Source organism: Tinamus guttatus, unplaced genomic scaffold (genome assembly GCF_059628265.1).
Source record: "Tinamus guttatus ecotype Peru unplaced genomic scaffold, ASM5962826v1 Tinamus_guttatus_pri_ptg000197l, whole genome shotgun sequence".
Taxonomy (NCBI): Eukaryota; Metazoa; Chordata; class Aves; order Tinamiformes; family Tinamidae; genus Tinamus; species Tinamus guttatus.
In genome coordinates this window covers 972513-987516 of record NW_028288731.1, presented here as the reverse complement: position 1 = coordinate 987516, position 15004 = coordinate 972513, and the positions used below count along the sequence as shown (strand labels likewise).

General features: G+C 53.4%; 1 protein-coding gene across 1 annotated transcript; it reads right to left on the bottom strand.

The window, feature by feature from the left end:
• Positions 1-2104: 2104 nt before the first annotated feature.
• MREG (melanoregulin) lies at positions 2105-12277 on the bottom strand. Its single transcript, XM_088523782.1, has 5 exons — positions 12131-12277; positions 10120-10279; positions 4020-4110; positions 2629-2792; positions 2105-2262 (listed from the first exon to the last, which is right to left on the bottom strand). The coding sequence occupies exons 1-5, from the start codon at positions 12238-12240 to the stop codon at positions 2131-2133; spliced, it is 657 nt and encodes a 218-aa protein (XP_088379908.1). The 5' UTR covers positions 12241-12277; the 3' UTR covers positions 2105-2130.
• Between the last annotated feature and the right edge of the window lie 2727 nt (positions 12278-15004).

Genomic DNA, 15004 nt, shown 5'->3' with positions numbered 1-15004 from the left:
CCGGCAACGTGTCGAGTGACGGAAACTCAAACCTCCTCTTCACATCTTGTGTGATCGCCCTCTTGGGAGTGAATATCCCCTATCCAGGCCCATGAGAGTGATGCTTGCACCACCAGGGAACCCCTGACCTAGATGCTGCTCAAGACATTTATATATTTTATGAAAGTCTTATTCTATCTTTCTTGGTGGTGATGCATTTCTTGCCTAATGAGAAGGTCCCAGTCTCTATGCTAATTATTGTCTTCGTTTTGGTAACTGGAATTCAGTCTTCCACCAGTCTTCCACCTCAGATGTACAGAGGACAGCTGCACCACACCATAGCCCTTCTGCTGCCCCACAAGATTTAGGAACTTGTGGGCTGGTTGTGCATAGCACATGGCACTATAAAGTGTAAGCTGTCACACATTGCATAAGTTTTGAGGCTTTAATGACATTTTTCCATAAGGGTTGGATTTTGTGTGGTGTTGCATAGTTTACTCCTAGGTCTGCAGGGTCTCTGTTCGGCAGCAGGCTGTTCATGTAAATGTTTAGCACAGGAACCATCATGCGCTAGTGTTTATTTTATATAAAAATACAGAGGTTTTCCAAGGTGCAGCTGAAATTCTACTAAAAAAAAAACTATGGGAATGTTGCCCTAGTTCAGTTCCCATCCTTTATGAAGACTTCAGTCTCAGGCTGACATGCTGTGTTAGCGTGAGGAAAACGGGTCACAGAAATGTGTGCTCTACCACCCCCCAACCCTTTCGTTATCAGCAGGCAGGGTACCCGGTGCTGCCTGCGATCGTTTCCACTGAACCATTCCTCACCAGGGTCGCAGGGAGAGCAAGAAACCTTCACCTTGCTTTCATAACGAGTTTTCTTTATTAAATTTGGTTTTCATTCATGTCTAGAGTTGACAAAAACATTTTCCAGGAAGACTGACAAACAAACAACTAATAAATATGTATATAACATGTGCGTTTCAAACACTGTAGGTATAAACAAATAAATGCTCTATATTGCTATTTTGGGAGGTCTGGTGAAACCAGCACTTTCAGCTGGCCAATTAGCAGCAAATGTGTTAACCAGTGTTGAACATCCACTTACTCTTAAATTATCAAATCCAGTGTTTTAAAATTATTGCTCATTAGCAGACAAAAAACTAACAACATACAAAGGGTGTTCATTAAAAATCTTCAATCCCAGCAGCGCCTGTAAACTTCAGTACATGCAGCTTTGTAGTGTTTTCTTTTTTGTAGAAATGCAATTAAGACTGAAACTTTCAGAAATGAATTAAGGTGTTGGGTGTCCAATCTGGGATGTTACAGGAGCCAAATTACCAGCAGGCCCGACCTAGCCCCCTTCCTGAAATGCAGCTTCAGGCGGTGAACGCCGCAGTGCTGGTGATGAGCGTAGGGCTCCCTGGTTCGTGTCGGGGCGCTGATGGTCGGAGCTCCAAGGAGATTTCTGCCCCTGACAGCACCCCAATAGCTAAGGGTATTTTCTGCCCTTCTGGTGCAGCACTGCCAGCAACATGGGGCACAGCACCCACCTTTAAGAGCCCTGCACCACTTCGATGCCTGGAGCTACTTCCTCTCCCAGCTGTAAACCCATTTTCTGGGTCCGCCGGGAGAATGGGAGCTGGGGCTGTCTCCACCCGAGCGGCAGCGGTCAGCCGGAGATAAGGAAGATGACCGGTGCATGGAGGAACGTCACAAAACCGTAGCCGAGGGAGGAATGTTCCTCCTTCCTCCTTGCATGCTCCTGGCTATGAAGGTCAAGGGAGGGAATGGTACCAGGGGAAGCTGGAAATGCAGATCTCAAAGTGGCGCTTGCAACTAGAGATTTCCTGGCTATTGGTAGCATTGCTTTGGCAGTGGATCCCCCCTTGCCTAGACAGCGGTTCAGCTTCTCATCAGGACTACATCAGTTCTTGCTCCTTGCCACGGCTGCTTCCTTGCCAGCGTCCACCGGGACCCCCTTTCCGCGCCGCTTCGCTCTTGGGGACGGTTGCGCTCAGCTCCAGCCGGCCTGCTCGCTTCTCTGAAGGGAAACAAGGAACGGCTCTACTGTACTAACCGCTTGGCAGAGGAGCCAGATGCCAGGAGGGAAGGAACCCACCATCCATGCTGCGTTTGCGAGGCCATCTCCTCAGGGCATCACAGAGATGTGTTGTGTTGCCTTCTGACTGTCATCCGCTCTTTCCCCACTGGGTCTCTTGGGATACACCACGCTGGCCATCCTGAAGAACTCATCTGCGGCATCAAGGGCTATCAGCCGGTCCTACCAAAGCCAAGGAGTTTCACAGTCACTATAATGCTTATGTCAGTGGCATCTCCCTATCCCACATCCTCCCTCCAAGGTGGCTCTCTTAACAGTTCTCAGGCAACATCAGGCATGAGCTCTTACCCTTTCCCACTTCAGTCATCCAGCTGCAAGAGGACCCTGCAATGCCCAGGTGCAGAGCAACTTCGAGGGCTGGATTGACAGCACTACAGCACGGATGTTTCCAAAAAAGTGAGTTCTGAGTGCAACCTCTGTCACGGAGGCCAACATGCATGGGAGCTTGCTGCGATGCAGCTCACCTCCTCTGGCCATCTTGACCCTGCTTGTGGAGGTGGGGGTGACAGCAGCCTCCGAGTTACTCACCACCACAAAGAGGTACCGCTCAGAAAGCTCCCAGCTGGTTGGGAAGATGTTTGTCTCTTCAGAGAGCTTTAGCAGGATCTCCCGGGCTTTGCCCATGTTCTGAGAATCACTGATAATGCTGAGCTTCGTCACCGATAACAGGGAGTCTGCTTCCTTCTGGAAACCTAGGGCAGAAATGGCCACCTTTGAGTCCTGCATGTTCTTTTGACCTTCCTTGTTCTACCTCTACCTTGTGCTGCTTTTTTGCCTCCTTGTTAACACAAATTAGTGTTTCCCTGAGGCAGTCTCATGTCTACACTTGCTGTAGGGATGAGCTTGCTTGTGGGGATGGGAGAAAAAGCCCTAAAAAAATCATATGTATTTGTTGCTAGTTTTCCAGTGAAAGGATACTAACACTCACCACAGACCTCCCTGCACGTCAGTACAGCTCCTATGTGCTCCTGATGTACTTACAGCAAGTACTTTGAGGGTAGGCTGGGGGTCCTGTGGACTCTAGGGGTTAGAGCTATGTCAGCAGGTCTCTGATAATAGTAATAAAAAGCCTACTGCAGTAATACTGTGTGGATAATTGCTCCTGAGGCGTTCAGTATTTCCCATAGGAAGGGTATCCCAGGAAGGAAAGGGAGAGATATATATCAAGGGGATGATCAGGAGGTCTTTAAGGATGTCACGTCATTGCTGTCACGTTTGGCCCGAAGAGGTAATGTTAGCATCTTGACAAAGATGAAGGCTGATCCCCAATTCTAAATTTATAATGTTCCTCCTCTCTTGACCCCGGAGCGGCAGACAGGGTGGGAATATCGGAGATACAAATCACATCTGCTCCTATTGATAACGTCCTTGAGCATCCTCGAGCCAGGCAAGGACACGTGAGTCACGCGCGTCCTCCTCTCCCTAGCCACTGTCCATGTCCATCCGCAGCGTCACCCACACGAGCTGCTCGGCCAGCGGGCTGGTGCCACGCGTGGTCACCCGGCTCCTGCCTCTCTATGGCATAGCCTGCAGCTGGGCCTTGCTGTGGGAGAGAAAACAGCAGGCCTGGGAGGGCCCCTGTTGAGCAACATCTTCTGTGAGGGAGTGCGTCTGATTTGCTTAGGCCCAAACAGAGTGGGTGGGTTGCCTCGGATCTGCTGGCACAAGGAAGAAAGATGTCTATCTGTGTTCAGATCTGAAAGGAATATTCATTCTTCCCTGCTTATCTTGGTTATGAAAACACCAGGTGAATTCCCAGGTATCAATCTTCCCTTTCCTTTATCCTCTGCAAGTCTGGTTTTGTGCAACTGCCTGAATCCTCAGCGATCATGAGACCCCTCATTTGGTACCACCACCTATGCCCGTCCTGCAACATTTTGTGTTCCACAAAGAAGGCATCTTTTTGTCTGCTGGCTTACCTAAGTCTTCCAAAATGTGTTTCCACCTGCTTCTCACTTCTTTTCGGGTTTGTCGTAAGGTATAAATATCGTAATTGAGCTTTTGCCATTCCTGCAAAGCAAAAGGATAAAAGATGGTCAGTTGTCTGTGTGTGGTGGAGTCTCCATTGCATTTCTAGGAATGTGGCCTTTTAGAAACGGGGCAAAATCCAAAGTGATGATGTTGGCATTGAGGGATCAGCGTGAAGGTTGATGGCCAAACTTGCATTACTGCTGGAAGACAGAGCACTGGCAAATGTAGAGTATTTTAGCATAATGTTTCCTCTCTTTACCTCTTTATCTTCCCGGCATACACAAAACAAGTAACCTCCTTGGTAGCTTCACAGACTTTTAGTTACTTTAAAGTCAGATTGTGGAATTTGGCTTGTGAGAATTTAGCTGATACCTTGTGGCCAAAGTGGTCTCCTTAGTAGGGGCAGGGAGAATACAGCACTGCACCTCTGCTCATGGCTGAGAATTATAACCCTCCCCTCAGCCGGAGGACAGCATAAGCTTCCAAATGTACCCTTAAATGTACACACAAATGTACAGTCCCGCTCTTTCAGCCCGAAACTTGTATGAGATAAACAAACCTTGACATCCAGGTTAGCATCAAAAACTGAGGTTGTGAAGACACCTTATTTGACCTTTGCAGCTTGGGAAACCAGCCATATATCAATAATTGTCTCCTGACAACTCTTGCAACACCTTGTTTGCATGCACTTGCACTGAAAATGGCATGATGCTGGCCCTTGGGAAACTAGAGATTTGAAAAAAGAAAAACTGTCGCTATATCTGGGACAGACACATGGTGGATTCTCTAAACTGCTTGGCCCTCTGTTAGGCGTTTAAGTAGAACAGAGAAGTTTTCCAAAGCACTTGAGAACAACTTGACTTTTTTAAAGACTGGGGAAAAGGCTTTTAGTGGCAGAGAAGAGGTATGCAGCTGCAGAGTTGAGGTTTCAGTTGGAAGCATTTGCCATAATAACTATTCTTAGTGACTACCTGTTCACGTAGCTAAGGCCTCGGTTAACTACACAGTACATGTAGTTGGGCTTGACCTCAAGCTTTGTATGTGCATAATGTGACACTGTCTAAAGGGGAAGGTTTTCAGGTTGCTTATTAAAGTTCTGGCAATGCAAGTAAACATGGCTGTTTATACAGGTACACTTTCCTGTGGGAACATCCATACTCTGGAATAAAAGGGCTTTTCCTAGTTTAGTTTAATAAGTTTACACATGTAAAAAGATGCTGTGGTGGAAGTGTCCAGACAGCAGGTAGTGCTGGTTTTGAGCACACGGAAATTATTTGAGTGGTGTTACAATCTTAACGTGTGTCACTTCCGAGCAGGAGATTACAGAAACGAATGCTCGTAGGATAAATAGATGTTTATCTGTGTCGTCCCACTGGTGTTTTCCTACCCGACACGTTGGGTTCCAGCTGCGAGGAGCACCCACGGGTGCAGGCTGTGCTTTGGAAACACAGCTGCTCTCTGGCACGCGGGGCCTCGGAGAGTTTGTTTGCACCAGCCGGGGTCCTGTGTGAGATCCACACCATGGACCCGAGGACACGGAGATTTTCCAGTGTTGCCCCTGAGCACAGCCCACGCTTCTGAGTCAGCCGAGCTGTACGTGGCCTGCGCAGCGATGGCTGCAGCAGCTCCTTGGAGATCAGGATTTGGAGGAAGGCCGTCCGCAGGGCTGCGATCCTCGTGAGCGCAGGTCAGGGGCGCGGGGGGATTTGGGAGCGCGGGCGGCTTGCTCGGAGCCGCTGGGCGGCCCGGCGCGGGGGCAGCCAGCCCCGTCCTCCTCAGCTCGTGCCGGTGCTCACGGGAGCGGTGAGCTGCTCTGCCGCCTGCATCGCTGCTCGTGAGGGGCTAGCGCCGTGGATCAAAACACTGTTTCCTTCCTTACCCAGGAAAAGGGAGGAGGCAGGAACAGCCTCTTCTCTCGTGACACGGACTCATGGTCAGGGAGGGGAGTCCTCTCCCTGAGAAGGATTCCTTTCTTCTTCTCTAATTGGAGAAAGCTCTGTGGGAAGTTTCCCCTCAGCCTTGAAAGTTTTCAGCTTTTGGCAGGGCTCCCTTGGACGCGTCTCAGCCTCCTCGTGACCCCACAGCCTTAAGCAGAAAGGAGAGAGCAAACCAGTCCGGGCACACTGGTGGGAAAACGAGCTGCGTGCCTCTGTCCTGCTGTGTAGATAAGCCATGGGACACGTGCTTTGAGGAACACGATCGACACGTGCCTCCGTGGCGCTGACTTAGCACGCTGAGGTGGCGGCGAGGACCTCATGGCACCCAGAAGGAAGCCCTCATCCTTCTCTCTCCTGAATGTGGTTCTGGAGCAGGGACAGCCTGGACCAGGAGGAGGAGGCCACGTTGTGATGGTCATTGAGGAGCAACCAGAGACGATGTTGCAAACTCTGGGCGAAGATGAGCCAGTTCTGTTTTAAGGGACGTGCCACATTCCCCAGCAGCCTCAGAAACCACCTAGATGATATCAAGTTCCTACGAGGCCAGGAAGTGCTGAAGTGACTTCCAGAGAAGATATTTATCAGGGAAACCTCAAACTCAGCAGTGCATCCACTGCAAATGCCAAGAGTGCAGGAATCCTTGACATTAAATATAAGCCAGACTGGCACAGAGCTGAAAGCCAGGGAAGAAGGTGCCAACGGGACCAGGCAAGCACTGTCCAACTTTTCCTCCCTGCTCGTATGGAAATTTCCTAATTAGGAGTAGTTTTATTTGCGTTGCCAAAGCAATCCTCTCTCCAAGCCATTTCCTTTATTCCCTTGGAGGTAATTTGTATCACCGTTCTATTCTCTAGTTATTTAGGAAAAAGGGTGAAAACACAGTTACTGGGGACAAGCTGCAAAAACACCGGTCCAGCTTGGTAGCACTTCACATCAGGGCTGCGCCTCACGTGGCTCAGGTGAAGTGGCCCAGTTTGAAGCAGCTGAGCAAATACAAACACTTAGATCAATCTCCCATAAAACACTTTCCTCCCGCTAGCAGGGTTCGTGCTGAGGCGGCACCTTGGTTGTATCTATGCAGGAACTCAAACAACGACTTGTTTTCCTCGAGCCCCTCTGTTCACCTCCAGAAGAGTGAGGGGTTTTACCTTCCACCACCGCCAGGTTTGGCAACACTGCAGGGTGGAAGGCATCCTGCAGGGAAAGCAGTATTTTTACATATTTGAAATATCGACCAAGTCTTTAAGAGGTTGGAGCACTCCTTTGATCTCCAAAGATTGCATCGGTTTTACCCATGTCCTTAAGCCAGACCTTCAGCTACAGCTTTTCTGGTTCTCTCTCCCACACTCCTCTCTTCCTCATGCTTTTTCTCCTCTAGGTGCGTCCAGGCACGTTGCCCTCATTGCCCGATGGCAGAAAAAGGCAGGAGCTGTGAGCTGCTCAGCCCTCACTTAGGACATCGCCTCCAAAATGTGTGCTCCCCACGTGCCTGCATGTCTGTTCACATTTCTGAGCTCTCTTTTGCCCTGTCTCTTGTGCTGGTGAGGTCTGTCATAGCTGCAGTTTGTCCTTTGTAGGCACCCCTGGCGTGTTAGGAAGAGGAAAGGTGTTTTTTAGAGGTAAACCAGATTTTGTCCCTCTTTTCTCCTCAGTCCATTCACACCCGGCTCTTTTCTGTGGCTCCTCAGGAGCACAGGCCTGGCAAGGGCAGTGCCATTCGCCAGGCCCCTTGGAATGAGGTCCCACATGGACCCACTGGCCTGCACACATATCCCATCTCTCAGCATCGCCTCAGGGCCACAGCAGCACCCAGCTACAGAGCTGGGCACCTCCCGCTGGAGATTTGTCTTAGCCTAAACATCCCCGGCTTGGGGAGGCTCCAGGGAATTTCATCTTAGCGTGCCTGCCGCGCGGTGGCTTTTGCAATCGCAAGGTGCTCCAGCCGGCTCCTCCAAGCCCGGCGTCGTGATGAGAAGTCACAGGGAGCAAACGGCACCGAGCAGGACGAGCCAGTGGGCGGGAAAGGGGCCCACGTGCGCGATGCCTGGGCGAGCTCGCTGCCCCGGTTCAGCCGGAGGCAGGGCAGCTTGCGTCGCCCGACCCGCAGCCCGGCCTGCGTCACCCGCTGAAAACGTCTGCAGATCCCCAGGCCCACAGAGGGACGTCCCTCGGCCAGCCCGCCCGGAGCACAGGCTGAGGAGCCTCCTCAGCATCGAGCTTGTGTAGCTGGTGTAGATGAGCTGCGGCAGCTCTTCCAGGGAAACGATGGAGGCGATCCTCCTCGATCCGCAGACCTGCCTCCCAACCCCGCTGCGGGTATAAACAGACCCCTCCAAATGTGATTACAGGTTACATCCTGGTATCGCGTGAAGGAAGCAGCTAGTTCCCAGCAATCAAACTGTAAGACCTTACTCATGCTAGAAGGAAGAGCGTGGTGCAGGAAATCATTTTTTTCATGCATTCATCAGTGCTGTTATTCAAAATTACTGGCAATTGTCAAAAAGGTTTGGTTCTACATGAGTTATTCTGCTGTAAAGCCTGGTGGGCACTGGGCACTCTGCTTTCCCCACAAGCCAGACAGGGTCCCCACTGCATCGTGGCCCACTGCTTCTGTTCTGTGGCTCGCAGCACCTCATCTCCACTAGCTTCATCATAGTTAAGAATAAATAAGTACAGGCACGCAGAAGCGGGTGAGCCAGATTAAGGAAAAGCCAGTACCGGAAAGCGGCAAAGGTGGGGCCGTACGGATGCCAAAGACGTGAGCGAGGATTACCTGCTCTGGGTCACCCTTGCAAAATCCCATCCTAGGGAAGCACGATGTCGATGGGGGCAATGCTGAAGGATATAATAAGGACACAGCCCTTCCATATGGTTTTCCCTTCCATTTTATTTCAAGCAAGGAAGAAAAGGACCCAAGGTTTTGTAAGATGCGTGTACACACATAAAGAGCAACCCCATCCTCCGTGCCCAGCACGGGGGCATCCCCGCTCACGCTCCTCGGGGGAGCGGGAACCGAGCAGCTCCCCAAAGCCGATTACGGCTTTTGCTGCTGCTGTTTTGCAATTAGGTTTTTTCCTCTCTCAGGGCTGATCTCTCATTAGATGAAGCAGTTTGGCCTAGTTTTAAAATGCTCGCTGCAATAAGAGCAGATCTCTGCACCCAAACACAGCAGATTTCCCAGCTAAATGTTTCCCTGTTCTGCAGCACATTGTGTGGGAAGGGCTTGTGTATTCCCTTCTGAAGTGATGCAAGGCCCTGCATGGGGTCGCAGGAGGCACAGGTGGGTCCCTGTCTGGGGCTGAGCTGTTAACTGCATTGCAAGAAGAGATGGGCTATCTGCACTCGCGTTCTTACGAATACCCATCACTTATGAGTGTTGCGGGTCAAGGGCACAATGGGCCCTACCCCAAGAAGGAGGAAGGCGCCTTCAGTTCGGGTTGCTACAGTGAGAAAGGCCATGGGCTGTCACAAAAACGTGGTTACAGAGCTCTCTATTGTAAGTGGCAGCATTAAGCCTACACCCACCAAAAAACAAACAAACAAAAGGCATTAAATGGGAATTCTGGTCATCTGTGTACACAAAGAATCACATTATCTCATTTTGACTTTTTAAAGAAATGTTAATTTTTATCCCAAGTGTGCCTTTGGAGCTTACGTCTCCTGGTGAAAACTGAGCTGTTCTTTAAGGGTGACCCATGGCAGGGGGAATTTTTAATCTGAGCCTTTCAGCTAAAGCAGGACCACTCTCGAATGCTGCTGAAGTCAAACATGAAGCCTCCAGGTTTTATAGAAAACGTTTTGGGTGGGGGAGAGGTGTCAGTATTTGCCTCAGCCTGGCGCTAATCCGTGGCTGTGGGAATCTCCTTTGCGTGGCCAGGCTTTGCAGCCAGGCCCCAACACCCCCTTACGTAACAGCGTCAACTTCCCCTCCATGACGCTGGCCCCGTAATTACCCCACAAGCAATTAGAGAAGTATTAGACTTGACGCATCGTAAGAGCGGCGGCTCAGCACGAGAGGAGAAGGCCGAGGAGCGGAACTGGCCGAGGACCACAGACTTTTCCTGCTCTCCTTTATCCCATCCCCTGTTTGCTACAGCAGCTCTCTCCTCACCTCCGAGTCCGTGTCCAGCTGGTTCCTCACCACGATCATGTTGTAGAGGATGCGGTCGTCGTCCGCCTCGGTGTGCGTCACGTCGTGGGGGGTGCTCCACAGGTTCTGCTCCTCGTCCCGCGCCAGCGTGGCCCCGAACGACGCGTACGGGTTGTTGTTGCTGCAGAGAGGAGGGCAAACGTGAGGCAGGGGCGGATGGTGGATGGCGCCCTCCCATCGCACGCTCCCACCCCTGCCTTCCACGCGGAGCTTTCGGGCACCGGAGGGTGGGTGTGTGCAGAGCATCTCCTGTGCCTCTTGGCCAAAGCAGCAGTTTCTACCCATCTTCTTCTCAGAGCCGTTGCAGATGAACAGTATTTCATTGTGGGCAAAGGAAGACAATTCCACTTGAACCCCAGAGAAGACTTTGTCACTGGCAAGGCGGTAGAACCCTGGAGCAGGTTGTCCAGAGGGGTTGTGGAGGCTCTGTCCTTGGAGATATCCAAAACCCAACTGGACTTGGTCCTGGGCAGCCTGCTGTAGGTGACTCTGCTTGAGCAGGGCTGGGACGAGAAGATCTCCAGAGGTCCCTCCAGCCTCAGCGATCTTCTCCTCGGCATTAGTCTAACGTTCATTAGACATTCAATAAACCAAGAAACCTGAGCAACAGGTAACAGGGGGAAAGATCCTCTGTTACGACCTCTCATTCAGGACGAGCGAGGGACGCGACGTGGAGGGCGCGGGCTCAGCCGCACCAGGGCCAGCACGGGTTCGCTCAGGCCGTTCCCCCGGCCCTGCCTCTCGCTGCTACGAGCACAAACAAGCAGGGCAAGACGGTGCAGTGGCACGAGGCGGGTACCCTGTGCCTGCCCTCAGCGGGAGCTCCTGCTCGCCCATCGCCAGCGCTTGGCATCGCTGTGCGAGCCCTGCTTGGCAGGGATGCCGAGACGCCTCCGCGCCTGCCAGCCGGCGCTCTTTGAAATGTCACGTTCGTTGGGCCGGAGCCGCTCGGCGCGGGGGAAACGAGGCGAACGCTCCTGACGTCAACATTTAGGGAGTTAAACCCCGCGGGAAGCTCGGCAGCCAAGGAAGCCAAAGTCGGCCAGCAGCCCTGAACGCCAAGCGCGATGTTCATTCGCAGCAACGCAGCACGGCCAGACAAGCCCGCGCTTGCGAGATGCCCGCGCGGCCGCAAAGCCCCAAAGCCTCCTGGCCCGCAACAGGCTCATGGCTGGGGAGCAGCTTAGCTGCGGCGACGCACTTGGGCAATGCCCAGCCGTGGGATGGGCTTTCCTGCTGCAAGCCAGCATTAATTGGATTGGCGTTTAAAAGGTTGCTAAAGAAAGGTCCCCTGCGCGGCGCGAGAGGGGCCGCTGCTTCCTAAGGCAATAAAACAATAAGCGGCTCCGACCTTTCAGCACCTGCACTGAGCCCTTGTTAGGTTAATGCCAATTTCCTGGGCTGCAGCCCCCTCTTCCCGGTTGGGATTATCCTGTTATTATTTAGGACTTCTTTGCAGCACGAAATCAGGACGTCGCGATTGCTGCCGCTTGCTCCCTGCATGCGAACAGCGGCAGCGAGAGGCGCAGCCGCCCTGCTGCGGGGACGGAGGCCCCTGTAACACCCGCCCGTGCATCTGCACGAGCTGCAGCCAAACCCTCGGGGCCAGGACACGGACCCCGTTTTGTGCCATAGCGAGTGAGGCCGCAGGGCTGGGTGCCGCTCAGCGGGGGCACGGACAAAGGCCAGGCGGTTTCTGTAGTGAGGGGGATGCGGCAAACCCTTCTGGAGGAGAGGGAAGCAGCCGGCAGCGGCGTGGGGTGCATGGGGGAGTCTGCCTTGCCCGGGGCACGCTCAGCCCTGTGAAGACCCAGACTAAACTGAGATCACAGGATCGAGCTGCCGTCCCGGGAGCTCCGTAGTCACGAGTGGCTTGGAAGCGGCCGAACGTGAAGGGGAAGCGCCTCAGACATCCCACCCAGCGCATCCCGCATCCCACCCAGCGCATCCCGCCGCTGCATCCCGCTCCCACCTCAGCAGAGGCTCCTTCTCGGGCGCCGCCGCGTCGCCGGTGCCGCCGCCGCAGCAGCCGCAGCAGCCGCCGCAGCCGCCCAGCGCGCGCAGCCAGGCCCCCAGCCCCATGGGCCGCCGCCGCTCGGCCGCCCGGCAGGCGGGTGATGGCCGGGCCCGGTCGGGGCGGCGCATCCTGGCGCCCGCCCCGGTGCTGCCTTCCCCCGGGCGGAGCGGGAGGCGGCGCCGTGCGGTGCCGGAGAGCCCCGGCATCCCCGCGCAGCGCCCCGAGCGCGGCTCGCCTGGAAGGATGCGCGCTCCTGCAGCACGCTGCCTGCGAGGCCTCTGCGCCCCAGCACGCCCCTGTCCCCAAATGCAGCGCAGCGCGGCTGCTGCTCCTTCCCCCGGCGATATCCCGCCGGCGGGAGCGCCGCTTGCGCCGGAGCGCGAGGGCTCCTGCATCCGTCCTGCCTGTTTCCAGCAGGACTGGCTTGCAGGGCTGCACCCTGTGAGGCTTTTGAGACAGGGCCCGCTTGCGAGATCTCCCCGTGCAGTGCAAGTTGGTGCAAGATCCCCAACTGCCGCGGTTGGGTAATGCTGTGTGGTCACCCCCGACATGCATCGTTTATGGAGGGAGCTGTAGTTACTGCGTGGCCATCACGCAGCCTCTGAATTATCTTGAAAAAGTGCTTTTAGGGGTTGTTACAGCATCATCAGGCCTAATTGCAGGGGCAAATGACAGCGAAACATGCCGGGGTAGCATCCTGCGCTCACCACCTAATTCAGTTTTAGTGCAGTGGCTTCCAGAGAGCATCTATTTTTTTTTTTTTTGCTCATCCCAGAAGATACCACATCTGCTGCATTTCTCTTCACTGCTGGGAGTGTGTCTCTGGAGGTGCTGCTCCTGCTCACATGCGCTCAGGATTAGTCTCCCTTTCAATGCCTTCCACGGCGCCAGTTCCATTGCGTCCGTAATTTAGTGGGTGACAAGTTTAAAGCTAGTCAGGAGCTTAGAGAGAGGGGCAGAAAATCGCGTATGTGCAATTGCAGTTTTGTCCTGACCATTTCCATACTCCTGTGGCATTTTATTCCCATCTCCCTGTCATTATTGACCCAGCATCAACCTCAGGAGGAGCCAGCTGGCTGCTGCAACCATCAAATGCAAACAGGGAAGATCAGCAGCAGCTTCCCCCATGCTTGCTGCTCTGCAATCCAGCTTCCCCCAAGGGAGACGCACAGGGGAAGTTTCTGGGCACCTGAGGAACCTGAAATGCAGCCGCCGGAGCTGGAGGCACATGTAGTGCTGCTGCTCAGCACGAGGCTTCTCCCCTGCAGATCTCAACCTGTTTGCTATGCGGAGGTTGCCCCAAAACACACAAATAACTGTTAATACTTTCACATCGCACACCTCTGTTGCAGGGGACCTCTCTTGGCCTGAACCAAACTCATCTGGAAAGCTGGATCATGAAGCTATGACTATGGTTTGGAGCGTTCAGGTCTGTGCAAGGCCACGCGTGAGGGAAGATTATCATCTGGGTCTCTGCAGCACGAAGTGGCTCTGCGCAGGGGAGGGAAGGCATAGAGAGAATAGGAGTGGAAATGCTGCACTGGAAACCTAATCCTGAGAGTGATTTATCCCATGGGGAAATAGAGATGGAGAGCCAGGCACTGCATTTGGGGCAGGGACTAATCTCGGCGACTGGCAGAAATTCAGTCATTTCAGTTGCAAAGGATTTCAAGAGAAAAATAAGCTGCTCACGATGCTTTCACAAGGGAGAAATGAAAGAGACATTAGAAGAGATAGAAAGGAGGAGATTTAGGTGCTGAGAAGAGGAAATCTTGGCATGCTCCCTGCCTCTGCCACAGCTCCTCATGTGACTTTTCAGTTTGATTTCATAAGTCAACCCCACAATCCCTGTTCCCGTCTTCCTTTACCGAAAGGGTCGAATCTCCTATATTTATTTCCATGATGCTCAGGATCGTGCGCACTCCCAACGCATCCTCCCTGCTCCCTCCCCTGGCTTAGCTCTGGCTCCCTCCTCTGCCCCAGGGCCTTTCCACATGACGGCAGATTATTTTTCAGATAGCAGATGCCAGGAAGCAGGGGCCCTGCCTTGGTTTCTGACAGAGAAGCCCTGATCCCAGAGGAGCCCTCGAGGCAGGGCTGTCTCACGCGCAGTCATTTGCTCGGCTCTCCCCAGCCGAGACACCCCCAAATTGGGGTTACTTTTACACCATCGATAACTTCACGATGGGCAGCCCTTCAGGAGGTCTCCCAGACACTGCAGGGAGCAAGAGCCTTTCCTAGGGTCAGTGGCTACATCCCAGATGGCATTTTCCATTCCCCGTTGTAATTATCATCTAAATCCGTGTCCTCTAGGCTCCAAGATGGCCAGGGGAGGAGGAGATGAGCACCTGCCTCATCCTGGATCAATATCCTTGCAGTTGGCTGCAGCCCAGGAGGAATATGTCCCCATGGGAAAAATGACAGGTCTCACAGAATATGACATCAAAGCAAGTCACCGGAGAGAGGCTGTGCAGAGGTGGCCGAGGGGGATGAGATTCTGCACCGATTCGGGTGCCCCGCATGTGTGGTTGGCTGCAGCCTGGCTTTGTGTCTGCCCCATCAGGGCTCTGCATCTGGCCAGCACAGGCCCGAAGCGCTGGGTGTCCCCTCCTTCGTCTTCCTCACACACGCAGGACATAGCAACCGGGCTCTGCTGCTGACCAGAGCACAGGCCCGTGGCCTGGCTGCTGCTTACAGAATTGCTGTGATTCTAGTGACATAAAAGGCCTTGCCCTGGCACGGAGAAAGGACACAGGATTCGCTTGGTTGGCACGAGGCCTAGTCCTGCGGCTTAACCTCCACCCAGTGTCCAGGTGACACAGACGGAGA